The 23,178-nt window shown below is 40.8% G+C and overlaps 1 protein-coding gene across 3 annotated transcripts in view; it reads right to left on the bottom strand.

Annotated features, from left to right (window-relative positions):
- The window catches only part of CDKL5 (cyclin dependent kinase like 5), a 174,528-nt gene that overhangs the window by 11,620 nt on the left and 139,730 nt on the right, over positions 1-23,178 (bottom strand). For all 3 annotated transcript variants that reach the window (XR_009006726.1, XM_057538775.1, XM_057538776.1), the window contains 5 exons: positions 18,663-18,814; positions 12,430-13,396; positions 7,598-7,699; positions 7,206-7,311; positions 3,594-3,717 (listed from right to left, as the gene is read on the bottom strand). Coding sequence is in view for 2 of the 3 variants with exons in the window: in XM_057538775.1 (XP_057394758.1) it covers positions 3,594-3,717; positions 7,206-7,311; positions 7,598-7,699; positions 12,430-13,396; positions 18,663-18,814 (1,451 nt within the window). In the remaining variant the exon portion in view is untranslated. The remainder of the gene's footprint in view (positions 1-3,593; positions 3,718-7,205; positions 7,312-7,597; positions 7,700-12,429; positions 13,397-18,662; positions 18,815-23,178) is intronic.

The following is a 23,178-nucleotide window of genomic DNA, read 5'->3' as shown; positions in this document are numbered from 1 at the left end:
TCATTTGTGAATTCTGGACCCTGCTATTGATTCTACCTGGTACGGTCAACAGTGTGTGCTGAGCTGAGCTAACTAACTGTACAGGCAACAGGCAACAGATGGTTTCAAGTAGCACAAGAGAAGGGCAAGTGGGTGATCACATAAATCACAGGGACAGGAGCTTTCAGAAGGACCACCCAGCTAGTCACTTGGCACAGTGGGGGGTGGGGTGGGCAGTGAGGATGATGGGGGAGGGGTGTGGGGGGGCGGTTAACAATAACAGTCTCCTTCCTGAACAGTCATGGGACTCGAACAGTATCTACCACAACAGCTACTACTTCCATAAGGGGTTAAGAGGAAAGAGAATTCAAAAGACTCACCTAAAAAAAGGAAGGAATTAAAACTGACTGAATCAAAGCCAACCAACACTTACAGAGTACTGTGTATGCACCAGGATCTGTGTTAGGTGTTGGAGATACAGAGAAAAACTAAAACAAGGAGTGTGACCTCAAGCTGCTCACAGACTCAAGGCAAGAGACCCACAGGTTTGACGGAGGGCCAGGAAGCGCCAGCATAATCCCCCCAAGAGCAGCAGCATGAAGGCGCGCAGAAGAGGAGAGACGCTTACTCTGTGACACTTTCCCTGCCACCCTCCCGCCCTGCCAGTGTGACTAGGGTGGGTCGGCTAATGTCTGAGAGTAGGAAGTCAGCGACTAATTCTACAGGAATAATTCTGCGAGTTATCATGACAAGTAATAATGGATACCAATGTCTTCATAACTTTACAAGAAGAGAAAGCCTGGGATTGTGCAAGTGAGTGACAGCAATTCTTCACTTATCTCAACTACTGGGATTTCTAATTAATTTGGTTTACTTTTTAAGTGTCAATTTTTAACCCAATTTTGACAGCAGTCTTTCTAAACACTTTGTCTTTTTATGGAAAGTTAAGAGCAGCCTATTTTAAAGATATATACTCTACATGGATATCTGTTCTATGTATAAGACCATACAGCTAGAAATGATTTTCCCACTGGGGCCTGAGAAAAAGCAAAAATACCCCTCTTCTCTCTACAGCTATTGTTTAGGATCCTTCTCCCTCTGCACACTGTACTGTTACCTGGGATTATTTCTTGCCTGACAACCTCAGTGCCAACTGCTAGAACTGTGCATAAAAGAAGAATAAACAGGCTCACAGGGAGGGTGGAGGTGTTTTCCCATTAGTAAAGATGATCGATCTGACTGCATTAACCCTATTTTTGTTGTTCTGAAATATTTTGGCTTATCTCCCTGTTCTTAACTGGATTCTGGACAGCTGGGATGGCCAGAATAACAGCTCTGGATATTATACTACACACTCTCCATTTATCACTTTAAAGTATGACATAGTACCTTGATTTTTCCATTGCAAGAAATGTGGACACTGTACAAATATCCTCTTCTCCAAAGAAATGGAAGTACTACTAACAAGGAGAAACAGACTGCTCTTAGGTAAGTGATAATTTAGGAACAGCAATTCACTATGTCACCATGGTTTGTTCATGTTTTTGTAACAGTTATCAAACGGCATTTCTCTCAAATATAAATATGGTGAACCAATGAGAGATATTGTTCAAGAAAAAAATCCAAGACAAGTCAAGCTTAATGGATGACTTAGACTAAGTTAGATATGATGCGTGGAGAACTATCATAGCAGCATTATCATGAGGGGTAGTAAGAACAAAAGAACATAGCCAATTCATCCCTGGCAATTCTGGAATTCTCTCAAGCCTCATAACAGCAGTATCAGAGTAAGGATGACTTGATGAAGACTTATCTAAAGGTCAGCATCCCAACTATGCCTCTTTTTTAAAACAATTGTTGTTAGGTTTCTACACATATCCAGGTCTAAACAAGCTCTACTTAAACTGATTATCAAAAAGACAGAAACAATATGCTGTTAAGACTGTTAATCCCACATTTGGATTTAGTTTTAATCTGACCTACCTAATTTTCATAGGACTATGTTAACATGCAATCGACGCACTTTTAAACCATCACCACTTCATCATGCAATGACCAAGACGAAAAACAACTCCATCTGTACTTCTGTGTTCTCACAACTTAGACCCTATTCTCACGGCTTGTCAAAACCACACTTGAAAACTGTCAACGCCGGTAACTTAAAGAAGTTGTACCTGTGCTCTCAGGTTAATGTATAGATCTTGTCTACCGTTACACGGAGAAAGAACGCACTGAAGCTCATCAGCAAAGTAAGTGGAGAGGAGACACCTGGCAAGTCATACTGAAGTTAGAGAACATTAATGGCAAAAACCACAGCTGCTAAAGTTAACAAGTCACAACGGTGCCAGGCACTGCTCTAGATGCCTTTGATGTTTGACTTCATTTAATGATCCTATTTACCCGATGAGGGAGGTGATATTCTTAGCCTATTTTACAGACAAGGAAACTGAGGGGCAGAGAGCTGAAGGTCACATGGCCAAAAGGTGACACTAGTCAAGATATCCTATTTCCAGGGTCTAACCTCTGAGTCACTAATGTTAAAACTCTCATTTTATAAATAAGGCGATAGATATAAAGTGTGCTTATAAAAGAAAAAGTATTTATAGCTTTAAGAAAACCGTTTTTATATTGTAAAAATAAGTAAGTTATTTTCTGCATAGGGCATGGTAACACTGAAACCTTGATATAACCCTGCCAAAAGGGTCCAAATTGTGTGAATTCTGGCAGTAAACAGCAGAGATGGAATCTGACAGATTGGTCTCGTTCTCAATTCAGTGAGTTAAAATGAGGCACCATTTTATTCTCTTGGTGGAGAACTTAGCAGCTCTATGAAATACATAAACATTCCTCACATCTAGATTCTGGGAAGTCTTTCTGGGCAGCTGAGAATATAAAGTCTACATTATTAAAAAAATAGTCCTACCCCCAAGACAAGATCTGCTAATGAGACTTGATGTATGTTATAATTCTCTCCTTAAATTTTTATTACACATGACACAAAGTACATTTTTGTGGTAGCATGAAGGGTTGTTCCCCTATTTCTCTCTTTTCACCCTGAATGAAAATCAGGTGGCACAGAAGTAGAGGACACGAGCTTTGGAGTCAGAATGCATCTAGGTCTAGATCCCGGCTCCCTCCTCCCTGTTTCTGGCTGTTCAGCACCAGGCAGGCTCCTTACCTTTTCTAAGCTGCCAAGCTGCCGTTTCCTCATCTGGAGAGTGGGAGGCACCCCTACTTCAAAGGCTGATTGTGAGTACTGAGTGAGACAGTGCACACAAAGGGCTAAGCAAAGTGTCTGCTACATGATTCAACAGCAACAAGTGGAGAAGACAGCAAAGGACATCAATCATGTCAGAAGAAGGCGATGGAAGACTTATGAGGTATGTACTGACCCAGGATATTTTCTTTCTTTTACATGGTATTTAATATAAATGGTGAACATGAAAGAAACTATTATAAATAATGACAAATCACATTTCCCTTATTAAACAATCTCTCTTTAGAAAGAAAGGCCTAGCAGGGGAAAGAATGCTAAAAAGTTTATCCAGAATTTCTATGAAATCTAAAATCTACAATTAGAAAAAAGAAGAGTAAAAACAAGCTAAAATACCCACCATGGATCAAATGCTGGTTGTCTTTTTGAGTGGTTAGTTCCAGAACTGCTTTCTGATGGTAGGGAAGAAACTCTGGTTGACACATTATTTTCATGGAAAGAATTATCTGGACGTGGAGATGGCACTGAACAAAGAAAAAGTAAGCCACTGATATACTCTTTTGGTTAAAGCAGTTCTCAGGTTGTTCTATTGCACTTTCTCTCACACAAACAAAATAAACTAACAAAAGGATAAGTCAAAATCCTTATTTGCCCTTCATATAACTCTTACGTTTTCTGAGGCTGGAGGCATTCCAGGGAGCATTCCCCCCACCCCCAACTGCTTATGACAGTAACTTGCAAGGGTCAATTAACACCAGGCAATATATATTCAAGGCATAAATTGATGTGTCAGCTGATAAACTGGAGAATATCGTAGGAGATTTAAAAGTATGAATATGATCCCCATCTCCCTGTTTTGACATTCTTTTAAGTTGAGGCTTTCTTACATCATAGACCCAACTACGTAAAATCTATTCTTAGTGTGAAGTGATTCTTAACAGTATGTGTTCTGGAATACACAAACTACAGTTTAAGCGTTGCCACTTGGGAGGTGGCATCAATTTTATATTTTTTAAACTCAATTCCAAAGAGATATGGTTATTTGTACAAAAATACTATTTTTCTCTAAGTTTTTAATCCAGGAATAAACAAAAAGACAAACCACAATGTATGTGAGTAAATACTTGTCTGCTTTTCTTTGGGGGGTGGGTGGGTATTATCTTTTTCTATCAATTTCTAAGCTTGGTCATAAATGAAAATATATTGCAAATTTCATCACAAAAGGAATATACAGGCTGTATATAAAGACAAATGACACCATATTACTTGACTCTTGGCCAGCAGGACTGAAAATGGGAAATATACTAAAAAATCTGTCATTTCAATGATACCACTAAATCTTCATCCAGTTAGATTTAGTAGCATGATTGAAATAAGCGATGTCTCCAAATGTTTCACCTAGTTAAATCTTTTCCTTCTATTTCTGGACTTTCTAAAATAAAAATGTTCTACCTGCCAAACAGTGAAGTCGATTATGAGGGGCTTTGCTGATAGTAACCAAGTTAATTCACCTGCAATCAAAATAAAACTGTGTTTCTAGAGGTCAAGGACTAATTAATTAATTGAAAACTTAGTTAACATTTTAATATTAAAGTATACTCTCCAGACATCTATAGAAATAACATGTGTATGATCCACTTTGGAAGTAAAACTTACAGTGAGAGAAGAAAAGACTTTTGCTTATATGTACACTACAATATTTTGTTTAATTAACTTTTTAAAAAATTTTTTATTTATTTTTGGCAGTGTTGGGTCTTCATTGCTGCACGCGGGCTTTCTCTGTTGCGGTGAATGGGGGCTACTCTTCGTTGCGGTGCGCGGGCTTCTCATTGGGTGGCTTCTCTTGTTGTGGAGCACGGGCTCTAGGCACGCGGGCTTTAGTAGTTGCAGCACGTGGGCTCAGTGGCTGCGGCACGCAGGCCCTAGAGCGCGCGGGCTTCAGTAGTTGTGGTGCACGGGCTCAGTAATTGTGGCTCGCGGGCTCTAGAGCGCAGGCTCAGTAGTTGTGGCGCACAGGCTTAGTTGCTCCGCGGCATGTGGGATCTTCACGGACCAGGGCTCGAACCCATGTCCCCTGCATTGGCAGACGGATTCTTAACCACTGTGCCACCAGGGAAGTCCCATGTTTAATTAACTTTAATCTGAATTAAAGTTTTAGTCCCATAAGGTTCTAAAGTAACCATGGCATCAGAAAAAAGAATAATAAATGCATCAAAAGGCATATTCAATGCCTTATTCTTTTCTCAAAGGTTGGGCTAGGAGGGAACAGAGTAGCCTAATCATTCAATATACATTAGGTCCTGCATAACACTTGTATGCATTTATTTAGCTCAGGTTCCTAGTTAAAATGACCAAGCGGTTGTCCGTGTTACCCCCCAGTTCCTGCCCTTTCCAGCTGTCCTCCCAGATCAACAGAATAACGAGAAGCTGGGCAATGTGGATGTGGCAGCTGTAGAAGGTCGTGGTGACCCTTGAAGGAGGCTTTGAGAAGCTGAGCCTCACGGACTCAGGAGGCTTACCGAGTGGGCTTACTGCCAGTCTCACCACTAGGGGCTGGGGATTCCTGGGGGCTCCCACTCTATTACTACATAGCTCCTTAAAGGTGAAACCTTTCTCTCTCAATCTCTCCTAAATCCATTCAGCCACTGAAACATCTGTTATAGTTGTCAAACATCAAAGCACATTTTTAAGGTCATGCAAGTACACTTGAAGATTTTCTTTCATCCAATCAACAAATATTTATGAAACTGCCAGGCAGTGTGCTAGTCAATGAGGGTAAAAGAGGAAAAGGTAAAGGGCCTTGTAACCTTGTGAGAGAGAAATGTAAACAAAGAATCAGTACCATGTGGTTGGTGTGTGTCATGTTAGAGACAGAGGGCCATGGGCGGAACAAAAGAGGAAACACTTCACTTCACCTAGGTGGGCAGGGAAGCCATCACACTGCAGAGGACCTCAAAGCAGAATCTCAAAAGGGACAGAAACAAGTTGTCCAAGCAGGGGGAGTACTGCATTCAGGTCAGAGGAGGGCACGGCCTGTGTGAGTCCCACAGGCTGGGCACCAGAGTGGAGGAGGAGGAGCTGGAGAGGATAGCAAGGGCCAGGGCACAGAAAGTCTAGAATGCCATCTTAGGGAACTCAGATTTTGTCCTGATGCCAATGCGAAGTCGCCAGAGGACTCTCAGCAGATGAGAGATAGAGGACTGGGGCTGGGGTGGAGGCAATGGATTGCCCTGCTATATTTTTTTCCCTGTAGCATTTATTATCTTTTACTGCTCTATGTAATTATTACATTTAGTGTTGCTCTCTCATGAGAATGTGAGCTCTGTGAGGGTGGAGACCTTTGGCTGTCTTGTTCACTGACGTTCTAAATTAGAAGTGTCAGACATACAAGTGACATCGATAAATATTTTATGACTTGGGACTTCCCTGGTGGTCCAGTGGTTAAGAATCCGCCTTCCAATGCAGGGGACACAGGTTCGATTCCTGGTCGGGGAGCTAAGATCCCACATGCCACAGGGCAACTAAGCCTGCGCACTGCAACTACAGAGTCCACGTGCTCTGGAGCCTACGCGCAACAACTAGAGAGAAGCCCCCGCGCTGCAGTGAAGAGCCTGTGTGCCGCAAAGAAAGATCCCGCATGCCACAACTAAGACCTGACGCAGCCAAAAATAAATAAATTTTAAAATATATATGTTATGACTTAATCGAATGAATGAGTGGTGTGGTCGGAACACAGCTTCAGAAGGATCATTCCAGGGACCGTTTTGATGGTGACCTTAGAGATAGGGAGAGCAGTTGGGAGGCTACTCAAAGTACCCAAGTCAGAAGCCACAAGGGTCTGAACTAAGACAGCAGGAACCAAGGCAGGGAGACGAGGTGGAAGGCAGTAGTGCAGGTAAGAATGACGCTTACCGGAAGTCAGGGCAGTGAAATGTAGGGGAGAGTGCAGCCTGGATGTGTAGTGAGGGGGAGAGAAGAGAGGACCCTGATGGGTGCTAGGAGCTGGGTTTACCTCGGTAGAAGCTGCCAACTCTCCTCGGAACAGGATCATTGTACAGGTGTCTGTTTTCTTTGGGGACAGTGCCATCATCAGAGTGGGGGTCATGATACGCTCCACCCTGAGATAAAAAATAGGTTTATAAAAAGTAAACAACAGAGAGATAATGAGGTAGCCTGTGAACGTAGAACAGTGCCTAATTGATCTATAATTTACTCCAGGATCTATTTAAGAGAAAACTCAGAATTATGGCATGAGGAAAACTGCTTACTTTATAAGTCAGTTCGAATTATCTGTGGGAGATTGGGTACGAATAAATCTTAAAAGATAGACTGTAATGGTGTTGAGTGACCAATCTTTACAGACATGTTCTACTGTAAAAGGTAGCAGCTCTAGAAAATTCAGACCTCAGACTTCTGCCGTGCATGGAATGAAGAGGTGCCTTCTCTGGAGGACTCCTTAACGGAAGATCGCGCCACAGTCATCTCTGGAGGGAGTTGCTCTCCGGGCTGGAAGTCAAATTTCAAAGGATTTATATAAGAGTGTCCTGTTCCTAGGGATGAAAATCACCTAAATTGCCATGGGTTTTATTTGGTATAACCAGTACCTTAACTGGCTAATATTAAAAATGTGAATTGGTTAAAACACAAATTGTCCCATAAAAGAGTGAATCATCTGATGAATGTAAAATAAGTCAAACAAGTGTCACACAGATGGAAAGTGAAATTCTCATTAAAGTTAATGCAAGCAGGGAATGAATTACTCTGAAAATAGTTCAATTAATTATTAAAAACAAAGAAAATTATCTTCCTAATATATAGAAAGTCATGGTCTGAGCAGCACTCAATTAGAATAGAGATTCTGTTAGTTCCAAAATTTCTCTAGCAGATTTTAGGCTGAGTTCTCAAAAAAGAACTACAGATGCAAAATTATTTTTCATGAAGGACTTACATGGCAGATTAAGATGAAAACAAACGTTCTTTGGCTATATCAAGGAATTGAATCAGTACCCTTAATAATTTCTGTCTTAAAAACTCCCTAACTACTGTAGTTTTTGTACTTAAGTTCTCTTCTTAATCTTCTCTAGGATAACAGTACTTATACTTCATGTATTTTCTTAATAATCACGACAGCACTCATCTCCGGAGACGCTACCTATTTCTCTCAAGGAAGTGAGTCACAAGCTAAAAGCAGCCTTGGTCCACAGTGGTGTTCATTGAGGGGAAAAGTAGCATTTTCTACCCTCAGAAAAAAAAGATTAAGGAATAAAATTACCAAGCCATTCAGAGGAGTTAGCTGAATTGCATATCTGTATATTATGCACAGAAAGAGTATTATTTTGAGCCTTACATGGTGTGTCAAAAACAGCTTATTTAAAATTTAAAATATGATTTTCTCTTTCTTCCCCTCACTCCCCAAATGTACTACGAAAGGATTCTGGGCAGGAAATTATCCAATGTAGCCTTTCTTCTTTCTACTTTGTGACAAGATCTCATTTGAATTTTATCACCTGCATTGTTTACAAAGACCTCTACATCGAACATAAACTCTAAGCGACAGAGCCAGTCCAGTCCCCTTGCTCTTGAAGGTGCCTACAGCACTTTGCAAGGGAGTGATTCCCATCATTATTCACAGCTTCAGTTACTTGTCAAGCCAATCTGCCATCTTTGTGCCTTTAAACTTGTACTTTCTTGCAGCTTGGTACTGCATTTCCCGAACTGGACTTAAAATTCAGCAACAGTTGGATCTGTGTTTAGCCGACAGTTATTGTTTTATAATTAGCTTATTTCCACCATGTTCATGAAGCCTTTTCTCTAGCACTCTCAGAGAGCCAGTCCATTTGTCCATTTTCCAAGGTATAGTTTTTTTGGTTTTTTTTTTTAACTTCTTCTCTATTTACACTATGCTTAATGCTAACACACTTTACTGGCTTTGACCTCCATGTAACATCTATGTGTAGCTGCCAGACTCTAGACATCTTTCTAGGCCCTAAATGATCCCTTCTCTCTAGAGGGGCTCCTCCGACGACTGCTCTGACTCCAGTCATGACATCTCCTACCCCTCCTCTCACCTGGGCCCCAGACAGTCTTTCCAACCTCGTGGAGAACATCTCTGCATAGGGGCCCAGGGTCACGCTTCAACCTCAATATGTCAGCATGACATGATGCAAAAAGCTCTGGCCTAGGGACCTGGACATTGCCTCAGCATCCCAGCTCCACCCTGAACTAGTTGGGTAAACTTGGGCAATCCACCCAACCTCTCAGAGCCTCAGCATGCTCATCTGTGCAATAGAGGGGTTGAATGAGGTGACTTCAAGTCCTCTCTTCTACTCTGAAAAGGAGATCCTAGAAGAGAAACCTTGAAGGCTTCCTTTTTTCTATATTCAATCCTTCAATTCACAAGTCCCGTTTCTACTTCTGAGGAGTCTTTAGACCCACTCTTTCTCTGTCTTCCCACTGGCACTGACTTAGTCCAGAACATATTCTCCTCACCCCATGCTTGGATTATTGCAAAAGCCACTCTAAATCTTGCATTTTTTTCGCTCCAGCCACGTGGCCCAAGTTGCAATCCCACAGCTCACCATGCTACTTAAGGTCTCAATTATCCTCCTTAACTTCCAGATATCCTTTTTGGCCCTCCCTCGAGCCTCTTTCCTGATGTCCACTCTACTTTCTTCCACTGGTGAAACCCCCAACATCTCAGAAGTTTCTGCTCAGATTCCACCCCTGCCCCCTGGGGGCCTCCTACAACCCCCCGCTGGGACTGTGCCACTCCCCTCTGCCCCTGCGGTGCACACAGCTCTAGCACAGTGTGGGCATGCAGCCTTACAGTATTATTACCACCTATCTATTGGCAAGTGTCATCCCACCATCTCCAGCCCATACATTCTAAGAGGACGGGGACCACATCTTTTTCATCAGAGCCTATCATTGTGCCTAGCTCAGTAAATGCCTGAATACATCTTCATCCTTTCGCCACAAAACCTCTCTCCACATCTGAGCTCTAAGCAAGACCTTCAGTTGCTCCTAAAGCCATTTCTGACTGCTCCTGCTCACAATGATCTCTCCCTGTCCTCAAGTACCTTTTATAGGCAGTGCCACAGAAATCTGGTTCTTAATTATTTCATTTTTATCATGTATAATTTAATCTTCCTTGAGAGAAGATAAATTTCTCAAGAGCAAGAACCCTGCCTCAGACTCCTTTGAGTGCCCAAGAATACCCAGCATAGAGAAGGTATTCGGTGTCTAAAGAACAGCCCCCATCATCCCAGAAGCAGTAGCAACAACGAAGACATTTACTCTGTGCCCGGCATAGGGCACACAGTGCTTTATACACCATGTTTAATCCTCACAATAACACTCAGATGAGGAATCAAGGCACAGAAAGATTATATCACTTCCCCAAATTTACAGAGTTCGAAGCACACTGCAGGACTGGCTGCCTGGCTTTCCAGCTCAAGATCTGCCTAGCTTTCCAGCTCAAGATCTTAGCTGCTTTGCTACACCAACTGCTCAGTTACTGACAGTCTCCCCCTCCCCAGCACTCATCTTGCTAAGCTTCCCACTGCACAGACCATCTTATTTTCTGGAGCTCTGACACACGCTGATGAACCAATTTTTGTATTCTCTAAAAGGAGAGTACTTTTTCTACATGACAGTCTTTCCGTCTTCTAACACTGGTTTTTCTTCACCTTCATTTCTTTGATGCAGGTGAATGTTTCATATCACAAAAATATAATTTTAAAAATATGTGTTCTGTTACAAGAATGCTGCTTCTTTTAAACAGGTTAGTGTCAGTTCTAGAGTCTGAAGATCAATAAGATAGAGGGAGCATTATGCTAAAAACATTGCCTTGAGATTTAAAAACAACCCAAAAGACTGAAAATTAGCATTTATCCTGGCCTGAAGTTATATTTACCTATAGTTCTGGATAAATTTAAAACTTTTCAATTCAGTTAAGATATCGAGTAAGGTATTAGCAAAAGGGTTTGATTTAAGCAAATGTGGTTTGGAGAGATTAGAGAAAATACCCATGAATTCACAATGAATTTTGAGAAAATTAAAAACTAACCCATATAGCTGATGAATTCTGTAATAAATCAAAATAGGATTCTCTAATGCAAATCAAAGCTACAATTAGGTACCACCTCATGTCGGTCAGAATGGCCATCAATAAAAAGTCTACAAATAACAAATGCTGGAGAGGGTGTGGAGAAAAGGGAACCCTCCTACACTGTTACTGGGAATGTAAGTTGGTGCAGCCACTGTGGAAAACAGTATGGAGGTTCCTCAGAAAAGTAAAAATAGAATTACCATATGATCCAGCAATCCCACTCCTGGGCACGTATACAGACAAAACTCTAATCTGAAAAGATACATGCACCCATATGTTCACAGCAGCACTATTCACAATAGCCAAGACATGGAAACAACCTAAATGTCTATCGACAGATGAATGGATAAAGAAGATGCGGTACATATATACAATGGAATACTACTCAGCCATAAAAAAGAATGAAATAATGCCATTTGCAGCAACATGGATGCAACCAGAGAGTATCATATTAAGTGAAGTAAGTCAGAAGGAGAAAGACAAATACCATATGATATCACTTACATGTGGAATCTAAAATATGACGCAAATGAACCTATCTATGAAACAGAAACAAAATCTGGGACATAGAGGACAGACTGGTGGTTGCCAAGGGGGAGGGAGGTGAGAGAGGGTTGGATTTGGAGTTTGGGATTAGCAGATGCAAACTGGTATATACAGAATGGATAAACAACAAGGTCCTACTGTACAGCACAGGGAACTATATTCAATATCCTGTGATAAACCATAATGGAAAAGAATATGAAAAAGAATGTATATGTATGTATAACTGAGTCACTTTGCTGTACAGCAATAATTAACACATTGTAATTCAACTATACTTCAATAAAAAATAAATGAAAAAAAATAGGACAAAATATGAACAAAACATGCCAGAAAGGAACATTTAAGAAAGGAAACAGATTTTGAAAAACAAGCTTTCTGTGTTGAGTACTCAACAATTAGCTTAAAAAACTAAAAAAAAATGTTTTAACAGATTAGTCCTTCAAATATTGCTTCCTTAAATGTGTCCTATCAAGAAAGTATGACCTCCTGCAGTAGGGACAACTGCACACTGACCCCATCACATCCCTGCACCACCTTCCCATGATGAGCCGACAGATCTGGTCAAGGTCCTAAGTTGTACCTGAGGTGATAAGAGCTGCAGGCTGTTGGCTCTGGCCGCCATCCCTTGCCCTACGCTCAAGCTTCCGTCCAAGCCTTTGGCTCTCACTTTGTCCCGGGTCACATACATGGAATGCCTGTGTGGACGCTGCTGGGAGGAGAAGGGGCTGGTGTAGCCAAGCCCATACGAAAAGGATTCATGAGGCGCAGACAGCGAATGGGAATGGCTGCTGTCCATGTGTTCGGGCAGCTTCAACTCCTCCATCGTCTTAGAATGCCTGGTTGTGGTTCGGCGTGAGTCAAGAGTGCCCTCACTTCGGTTATTTCTCCCCGAGGGGCTGAGCAAAGTTCTTGTGTCGCTGTGCCTGGTGAGGGTTGGGCTGGTGGGAGAGTTCAAGTCCAAACAGCTGGATGGGAAGTACCTACTGGTACTGGACTCTGTGATCTGGGCCCTGGCTTCGGAAAGGTTGCTCACAGACTTGGAGTCACTCAATGCCCCATGGCTTTTGGCCTTGGTCCTATAGGAAGGACTCCTAGAGGACTGGGGAATGGTGTCGATGTAGCTATGCCGACTCTGCTTTTCACTGGGCTGCAGCGTCCCGGCTTTGCTCTGAGAACTTTCCATAAATGAGTGCCGGTTCTGCTGAGATCTGCTGCTTGACTTGAGGTACTTCGTGCCCGGGCCTTCCGAAGGCTTTGGGTCAATATTAAAATCAAACTCTGTCTTTGATTTGGCTTCTTTTGGGCTGAGAAGGTGTGGTATGTTGTTGTTGGTCAGATCTTTGCTGGTAGACCCAGGCTGGCTGCCCGCTTGGTAGGTTTTGGTGTGCATGGGACTAAGAGTAGCTCCAGCAAGGTTTCCGTTCAGGAAGCTTTCGTTGGCAGGAAGACCTTCGTCAGCCCGGGGCAGACCCACACCTAGGTTCTGGATGTCCTTGCTGTTAGATCTGTGATGAGACTGCAAAGCCGCACTTTTGCTGGCTTGGTTTCTATGTCAAAAACGAAAGAAGTATATCAGTTTCCCTCAAGAGCAGACGCACAAAAAGTATCATTAAAACAAAAAAGAACAAATATCTAAAACACTGCAAAGACTAAAAACAGTAACTCTCGCAAACATATGACTATAAATAACACGTAATCTATCAATAAGAAGTAAGTTTCTTAGATCAAGTCACTCTGCCACAAAGCACTGGTCCTGATGAAGCGCTTTGGCATTCTTAAATGCTCAGCTAACTTACTGCCAACACAGCTTCTAACTGATAATCTGGGCAAACTTGCTTTTGCTATGTTGGTGCTCACATGGGTGTGTGCTATAGAAAGCCTGCAAAGAAGAAGAGGGCTGAGCTATACGCAAACTCTTTATAACTCTTTCTCTGCTTGAACATCAGAAGGAGACATTGAGACTTGCAGATCACTGTGTTCCTTGAACTTTGTTTTTATTCGTAAAACTCACAGCCTGCCTCAGAGATACACACTCACAGCACATACACACAAGCACCAATGTCTCTTTTGTCTTTAGCCTGTATAATCAACGAATGAGAATTCTACCAAGGTACTCAAGAAAAGAAAATGATACTCTGAAAAGACGTGTGAACCGCCTAGTGAGGTTTGTTGGAAAACATGATGATCAACGTTTATGTATTAGAGAAGCGGCAATACTTGGGGCATGTCAGTGTCAGATACCTCCTGTACACTAAACAGGAGCATGTCTCTAACTGGATCACAGGGATCTAAACAGGTAATTTCTCTCCAAAAGACACAATTTATTCTCTTCTTCATTTCACACTTCATTATTCCAAATGGGCTGAGGCTTCCTTTGGACTGAAATCTTTAGGACTGAAAGTTTCATTTCCTACTTGGTTTAAAATACAAAATATAAATCCTGAGGAAAACCCTGTCCTCTATTTGAAAGCTGAAGCTGACATCGCAGCAAGGTCAGTTTGTTCTACTGTAACTATTTAAAGGATCAAATTGTGGCTTGAGATAGGTAAGAATGCTTTTAAATGAACAATAACTTACACAATTCCCTTTTTACTATGCATTCCAAAAAATTTGCTGCATATATTGCTATTGCTAAAGATGATTTGATCTGGGAGAGTTTTGTTCCCATTGCACACTAATTAGAGGAATAGTCACATTTTTTTCCCCTGTAGAGTGGTAATCTGTGAAACTATGCCTTCCTATTTTCTCTATGAGAATCCACTCGTTCAGGCATCAAAGGGCCCTTAGGCCCTCATCCTTTCCTCCTACCTTTCAGAGGAGTGTTAAAAAGTATCTGATATCAAGCATGCCTGTAATAGTGTGGAAGGCCTCATCTCCAAGACGCACTTACTAATATCTCTCCCAATCGGGTCACAAAAATTGCAACATTAAATAAGGTCACTTAAATATGAGCTAACTGATAGGATCAGAGGCCATGGATACTGACAACTGATTTGTCTGTTTTCTTCTGTCTTCTTCCATGACCGTATCTACTGCCTCATCTTGATTTACAAGCAAAACCTAGAAAACCTACAAAAATAAGTGTTTTATGGTTTATCTAGGAATAATACAGAAAATATTGCTGTTATTTTGGGTGAAGAAAATCAATTTTGTATAGTTTATTTCAACCTAAATAAATGTGAATTTTGTTTAAAAAAGAAAAATATGAGCTAACTAAATGGCAGACCCCAGACCCAGAAAGAAATTACAAAGAAAGGAAAGTTTCACTTTCTATTAAATGATGTTAACAGAGTCTATCTCCAGATCTATAGAGGATAGTCCTCATCTCAGGTTTTAAACCATTAGAGTTGTTTGTCAACTTATATCCTGGTAACTAAAATATCTCAGCAACTTCTCAAAAAACCCAAATGATGATAGACAGTCTCACTCATAAATAGATCTAAGTGTGTTGGTTATTCCCCACGTGCCCAACCCCCAATCCATTCTCCATTCCTCTCTGCCCCATCCTGGGTCTGGGGAACCCAACACTACAGAGTGTCACCCAGCCTCCCTTGTCACCTAACTCCCAGTTGGGCTTAGCAGTGCAAGGGGCTGGGGGCTGTCTCCCCCGGCAGTGGCTCCCTGACTCAGATCATAGCTGTGCCTCTAGATTACAGCTCCCACAGGGTAGTTTCCCCTGCCTGGCTCCCCTGGACTCTCACAACCCTATTTCCTCCCCTTTCTCCTTCAGGTAATCGCAGAGATAACTCATGCAGATGTTGTGAAATGTCCAAAGCTCCAAAGAGAACATCCAGAAAAAGGTAGAGAAGAGTGAAGATACCCGCTAGAGCTTTTGAAACTCTTGGAAACACTGCTCTCAATGTGGAGCACAAACCTACGTATGTTAGGAAGAACATATTCATAGTAACATAAGATATACTTTCTAATGTGAAAAGAGAGGCTATAAAGTTAAGGTGGAAACATTTGTCACAGAGTTAGGTTTCCCATAAATGTACAAAGTGCCTAAACCGCTATTCTGAAAGTTTCTGTCTCGGTATTAACCTGAAGCCACTGAGCTCTGCACACAACTCCTTCATAGAAAGGGCATCATATTGTCTTCAAATTGGAGCTCTGCCAAAGCACAATAAAAAACTGCTTTGGAAATTCCATAGATCTCTTTGACATACAACTGTAAGGAATCTGTGTTAAACTGCCAACCACTTAAGAGGATTTTATATATAAACCCTTCTTAAATGGTTGGCAGGATGGATAAATAGATGGTTAATTTCTAGTTAAAATAACTTTTCAAAGCAAACATCAAAGACGCAAAACTACATTTTTATGGGGAAGACTGGCGAAGCAGGACTGCTGAGAGGGCACTGTGTGGCAGGATGAAGCACCATCCCACCATGTCCAAGGTGAGCAGAACCTCAGGAGAGTCTGAAGGAAACTTAGGCAAGGGCTAGGTAATGCAGAGTCCACTGCCTCTCCTACAGAGACATGAACGTGGAAGACAGAAGACAGGGTGTGTGAGGATATGTGTATGAGGATACTGGTGTGTCTCAGGGACAAGGCAGGGCACCAACACAATATGGTGCCCTGAACATCTCTACAATGGTGCTAGGAAGTCCAACGGAGCCATGGTTTGTGCGGAATTAGTGTCCCCAACAAGAGCTTCCATGGAGGAAATATGGACCATAGGCAAGCGTGGAGTAGAAATATTTCCAGATACGTGTAAACTGAGCTAATGGTTTCTTTCCTAGAGAAACCATTTAGGACTGTTTCCTTAATATATTTAATACAGTGTCAAGACCTGAAAACAAATTCTTCTAGAGATTTTTATTTACTTATAATTTTTATTCTCATTTGCTTCAAAAGGGGATTTTGTAGGACTCCTCAAAAACCCATATGAACCGTATCCTCATGGCCACACACATCCTCCTTGACAGATCCCTGAAGAGGGTTCCCAAGGAGAGCCATGGACCCCCATGGGGATTTCTCCCAAGTGAGTCATTACAGGACGAATACACAGGCCTCCTTTTATGGTATGGTTATACCACCAATCACTACAGCACAAATCAAAAATTTATCATCAGTCTACTGAACTTTCTATCGAGATCCTTTTTCTTTGCAAATGTAAACTAGAGGAGTCAAGTGACAATCAAGGTAGAAGGGAGACAAAAGCACCTGAACTGGGAGTGACCCCAGATAAGACACAGGCATAATGTGAACCTCCTAAACTCAAAGGAGCAACTGAAAGATGAATACTGGTCCTTGCCTTAGTGCACCGATCTCATGGAAACTGACAACAAAGTGAACACAAACTTGGTGAAATAGAATTTGAATTTGAATCTCCCAGGCCTCCTTGAAAACAAACAGGTAAGAATGTTTTATAAGATGTGAGGGAAACAATGACCAAACCACTCATTTTAAATAGAGAACAGCTATAAAACACAATCACACCATCGCAGTTAAGCAGAGAAAATACAGGGTAAATGGTTATTGCTTATTCATAGATGCACTCACAGATCTAAAAAGTACCACGTCTTAAGCTTTCAAAATTCCAATTGGTTAAAAATAATTGTTCTATGTGGAGAGGAAGGGGGGACATGGGAAAAAACTTATATAAGAAAAGCTTCAGGGCTTCCCTGGTGGCGCAGTGGTTGAGAATCTGCCTGCCAGTGCAGGGCACACGGGTTCGAGTCCTGGTCTGGGAGGATCCCGCATGCCGCGGAGCGGCTGGGCCCGTGAGCCACGATTGCTGAGCCTGCGCGTCTGGAGCCTGTGCTCCGCGGCAGGAGAGGCCGCGATGGTGAGAGGCCTGTGCACCGCGATGAAGAGTGGCCCCCGCTTGCCACAACTGGAGAGAGCCCTCGCACAGAAACGAAGACCCAACACAGCCATAAATAAAATAAATAAATAAAATTTGAAAAAAGAAAATGCTCCCTATAAAAAAAAAAAAAAAAAGAAAAGCTTCGTATTAAGAATTATTGTTTTCTACTTCTCTTCTAATAGTAGATAAGAGAAACTATTTCCTATCTTCCATAATTTAAGCAATGCTAGATGACAAGACCAGCTTCTTGGAAGAGGAAGGAAGACAAGGAGAGGAAGGACACTGCCCCTGAAAATGCAGCCATCAGAATTAAGGAATGTCACTTTTGGAGAGAGAACCTGATTGCAGGGTCCAACTCCTTGTGCCCCTCCTTGCTTCCCCCCTCCCCAGGAAACAAATGTTTTTTTAAAGATCATGCTGAAAATTACATTAGAAAGCATCAATTTTAATCACTATCTACCAAACTAACTTTACTATTTCTATATTCTTATTCTTATGAAAAACTAATTTCTCAACTCAATGATTAAAAGACAAGAGCAACAAAAACACAAGCCCCTGCTATGGAGCCAGAACTACTTGGTTCAGTTGCAAAGGTTGTCCTAGGTGCCTTCCCACCCACCTGTGTTTGGCATCCTCCGCTCCCTTCAGGAATCCCTTTGCCCTCACACATCCTTCTTCCTCCAGGAATCACCCCTGGGTCCCATGTACACAGGATCTTCTAGCTCATGAGGCCAGAAACCCCCTTAGTTACTAACCCATGCTACCTTTCCCAGGGAATGCATAGGTTTCCCTTGGAAAAGCTTATAAAAGATAAGAAAGTCTTTATGACCCACACAACTCTTTAATTATGGTTCTGAATCATGCAATAAGCATAAGAAAGATATTTTTGAATAAGGAGGGCTTTCCTTCTTTTCTCTAATTGCATCATTTAAGCAGCCACCTCCTCCACCTACTTGTAAGACCAATACTGCATCTGTATTTCCTTAAAAGGGAATATTTACCTATTAGACAAAGTGCTGCTTTCCACGTGGTAAGGTTTTCTTTTTGCTGACCTTGAAGGGGAGCGATCCAAAAGTCTCTGGGTTTGGAATGTAGGGTGATTCAAACACTGTTCTGTCAAGTATCTGTCAGCTGGGTCCAACTTCAGTAAATTCTTAGGAAATAAAGTTAGGATTGGAAAGAACATCACAAAGTCAAATTTAAATTGTAATAAAAACCATATTTCTTTTCCTTATAAAAGAAATGCATGGTCATTGCAGAATATCTAGCAAACACAGTTTAGTCCAAAAAAAAAATTTTTAAAGGACTATCTAAATCACCCATAACCTTACCATTGTTGTCCTCTGGGAATATGCCCTCCCAGCCCTTTAAAAAATATCATGTATATATTTTTTCTTTTATAAAATCTGGCTTATATTATACACATAAGTTTTGTATACTGCACTTACTAATCAAAATCATTTTTTACAACATAATTTAAACATCTAAAATATATTTTTATTTTTTATTTTATTTTTGGATGCACCATGCAGCTTGTGAGATCTTAGTTCCCTGATCAGGGATCGAACCCGAGCCCTCGGCAGTGAAAGCGCAGAGTCCTAACCACTGGACTGCCAGGGAATTCCCTAAAATATATTTTTAAATAAGTATATATATTCATATCAAAGAATATACATTCTTCATCTTTTTCTTGTCCTCCTCTCTGGAGGCAGCCCATGGTACCAGCATCTTGTGAATCCTTCCAACAGGTACTTTGTATATATCTCTATCTGCTCCTTTTATTTTATCCAAACAGCAGCATACGCACAATAGGCTGTACTTAGCTTTCTTTCCACTCAACATTAGATCTTAAGAGATCATTCCATATCAGTAAACAGCCTCAATTTTAGACGTACCTTAGGCTGCATTTTGTTTTCCTTCTTTTATTATTATGAACAATGATGCAACAAATAACTTTACAACATGTTTTAAATGACTGCATGGAAGTTTGTGGTATGATTTATTTAATGATTTATTGTTGGATGTTTAGGTTGCTGCCACTTTGCACTATTATAATTAATGCTGTGATGTATACCTGAAATCGTTGCATATATCCATGATCCCTTGCATAGGATAAGTTCCCAGATATGGAACTGGTAGGTATGCAAACTCTTAAGGATTACCTTCTATGTATTGCCAAATTACCCCCTAGGAAGGTTGTCTCAAATAGTACTTCTCTGAGCAATTGAGAGTCTACCAATTTCCTGGCACCCTCATCAACAATAGGCATTATCATTCTTTTTAGCACATACTTGTAAATTAGCTATTTAAAAAATGGTATCTCACAGCTGTTTTAATTCATATCTTTGATTAATAGAGGTTGAATATTTTTATGTTTACTTATATTCCTTCTTTTCGTATTTTTCTATTTGTGTAATTGTCCTAATTTATTTGTATGTGTTCTTTATTCATTAAGGTACTAATTTTTTTTTAACAACTAAAATGTTTTCTTCTAACATTAGTTATCTGATTAGTAATTGGACAAGATTTTAAAAGGTGAATCATTATTAAAATTAATTGATTTTTGGGCTTCTCTGGTGGTGCAGTGGTTAAGAATCCGTCTGCCAATGGAGGGGACACGGGTTTGAGCCCTGGTCCGGGAAGATCCCACATGCCACGGAGCAACTAAGCCCGTGCGCCACAACTACTGAGCCTGCGCTCTAGAGCCCGCGAGCCACAACTACTGAAGCCCGTGTGCCTAGAGCCTGTGCTCTGCAACAAGAGAAGCCACTGCCATGAGAAGCCCGCGCACCGCAACGAAGAGTAGCCCCCCGCTCGCTGCAACTAGAGAAAGCCCGCGCGCAGCAACGAAGACCCAAAGCAGCCAAAAATAAATAAATAAACGAACAAATAAATTTTAAAAATAAATAAATAAATTTATTTTAAAAATTAATTGATTTTTATTGACAAGTTAAGCAAATACATAAAGAAGCATAACCTACATAACCTAACACAACTCAATAGAGCACACTGACATTTGTTCTTTTGAGTGATGGGCATTTTCCCTCAGAGAAAGGAAGAAGGGTGAAATTCCAGCATTCCCAAATGCGTCTCTAGCTCACTTTCATTGGCTTTGCCCACAGTCAATTTCTTTGTGATCCACTACTGAACAGTGAGAACAAACCTCAATTTGTTCTCAATAAGCCAGAATTCAATTTCAGACAACCACCTTCAACCTAGCACCACAGAAAATTTGAATTCTGATCCTATCGTATCCTATCCTATGCTGACTCAGGCACAACTCTAAAATTATCTCAATGCTTTCTCCTTATTTATTAGAAAACAAAAAGTGTGGCGGTATATGAAATGATTTTGGTCTTACTGGCAGTTAAGGCAGTTAATATCAAAATGGTTTCAACTGTATGGTACTAGTTAAAAACAAAGGAAATTAAAGTACGTACGACCTTTTAGAAGCTAAACATCTACTAGCATTAAAGTGCTATTTTCATTTATTTAAGATTATCAAGGGTAGAAATTGCTGCACATACAATGAACTATTTTTATATTTATGAACACAGCTGTTAATTTTCAAACACTTGGAAGGATGAGGCCATTATGAGGAAAGTATGAAACTTAGTAAATAGTTTCAAAATTCAGTATTTGGGGGAAAAAACAATTTTAACTAAAATAGAGCCCATATAATTATTGTAGCTATTCTTTATATTATTAGGAGCTTTGATTAATTCTGGTAACTTGTATCCCCACTAAAATGGCTGATATGTATAAATAGACGCAGGATGAGATGGCCATTTTAGGTATTTATATATGCACAAAATTATCAAATCTGCTTTAGGGGATGGCATAGAGGATAAATTTCTTCATGAAAGGATAAATGGTACTATTTATTTTTCAAATTCATTTTCAAAAATAGCTAAAAGACAAAAGGAATAATTCTATTTATATAACATTCAATAATAACAAGGAAGTATTAACCTTTGGTGATAGAGGTCAAAGTCCTGGTTTCCAAGAGTGGGAAGGGGCACCTGGGAAGGGGTCATGAAGAGATTTCCGGGGTGTTAATAATTTCCTATATCTCAATCCGGGTGGGGTACATGGATACGTTTACATTATAAAGTTTTACTCCGAGGTACATTTATAATTTGTGTACCTTCTAAATATACGTTTCAATAAAATGTTTATTTAACATTAAGGAAATTTGAGGGTAAATATATTAAATGAATGGGAATTCAACTGTTCAACTTTCAAACTGGTGTAAATGCATAATGGTTCAGGTTATCTTCGTATTTTTAATCTGTGTTAGCGTTTACCAGGTGCCACGCTGATACTTGGTAATTACATTTGGTAATGATTTAACAAAAGAAGTTCAGTTATTTTTAACTAAAAGAGACAAAAGGCAGAAAACATGAAATTGTATTTCAGTTCTATTTTACTCTATTTACATTTTAAAAGTTACCAAATAATTAAAGCCCTGATAAATAAATATAGACTGCGTGAAAGAACATATGACATAACGCAAATGATTTAACAGATAATTTATGCCTAATTAACCTTAAAGAGCCTTGAGGATTTTTTAAATAGCATCTCTCAATCTGTGTTCAGAAGAACACTAGTGCTGTAGCATTTTATTTTTTTTTAAGTATTTAGTATTTAATTAAATTTGGGAAATGCTTCTTTACTGTGGAATTTCTGAAAGCCTTTATAAGTTAATGAATATTGTGAATCTCTAAGAAAGGTTATATGGTAAGTGGCCTTTCCCAAAGGCCACACCCCCTCGCCCACCTCCGCCCCCACACCTATTTACACAGGGTTCCTCGGAACACAGATTAACATAGTTTTAAAGCAGAGCAAAGTTCTGAGAGTGCTGCTCAGCAATTTCCAACTGTGCTAAGTATGCCTTTAAAGGTTCTGTGCACAGTGTAAACTCCTCTGTTTTTGACAGTTGACTGAATGGGCAGAAAATAAAATTGATCCATTGACAAGTATCTTTTTTTTAAAAATAAATTTATTTTATTTATTTACTTTTGGCTGCTTTGGCTCTCTGTTGCTGCGCGCGGGCTTCCTCTAGTTGCAGCGAGCGGGGGCTACTCTTTGTTGCGGTGCGTGGGCTTCTCATTGCGGTGGGTGGCTTCTCTTGTTGAGGAGCACGGGCTCTAGGCGCGCAGGCTTCAGTAGTTGTGGCACGCGGGCTCAGTAGTTGTGGCGCACGGGCTTAGCCGCTCCACAGCATGTGGGATCCTCCCGGACCAGGGCTCGAACCCGTGTCCCCTGCACTGGCAGGCAGACCCCCAACCACGGCGCCACCACGGAAGACCCAACAATTATCTTTTGAAGGTCTACTATCAAATAACTAGCACTTGCTTATGCACTGGCTGGCTGCAATGAAAGCTGGAGAAATATGAAAAAGTAGTTCTCACTCAAGGGGCTATCTACTTGGGTAGAAAAGCTTGAATAAGAAACCGTGAGAGGGCTTCCCTGGTGGCACAGTGGTTAAGAATCCGCCTGCCGGGCTTCCCTGGT

This window comes from Balaenoptera acutorostrata, chromosome X (genome assembly GCF_949987535.1).
Source record: "Balaenoptera acutorostrata chromosome X, mBalAcu1.1, whole genome shotgun sequence".
Taxonomy (NCBI): domain Eukaryota; kingdom Metazoa; phylum Chordata; class Mammalia; order Artiodactyla; family Balaenopteridae; genus Balaenoptera; species Balaenoptera acutorostrata.
This window is presented reverse-complemented; position numbering and strand designations above follow the sequence as displayed.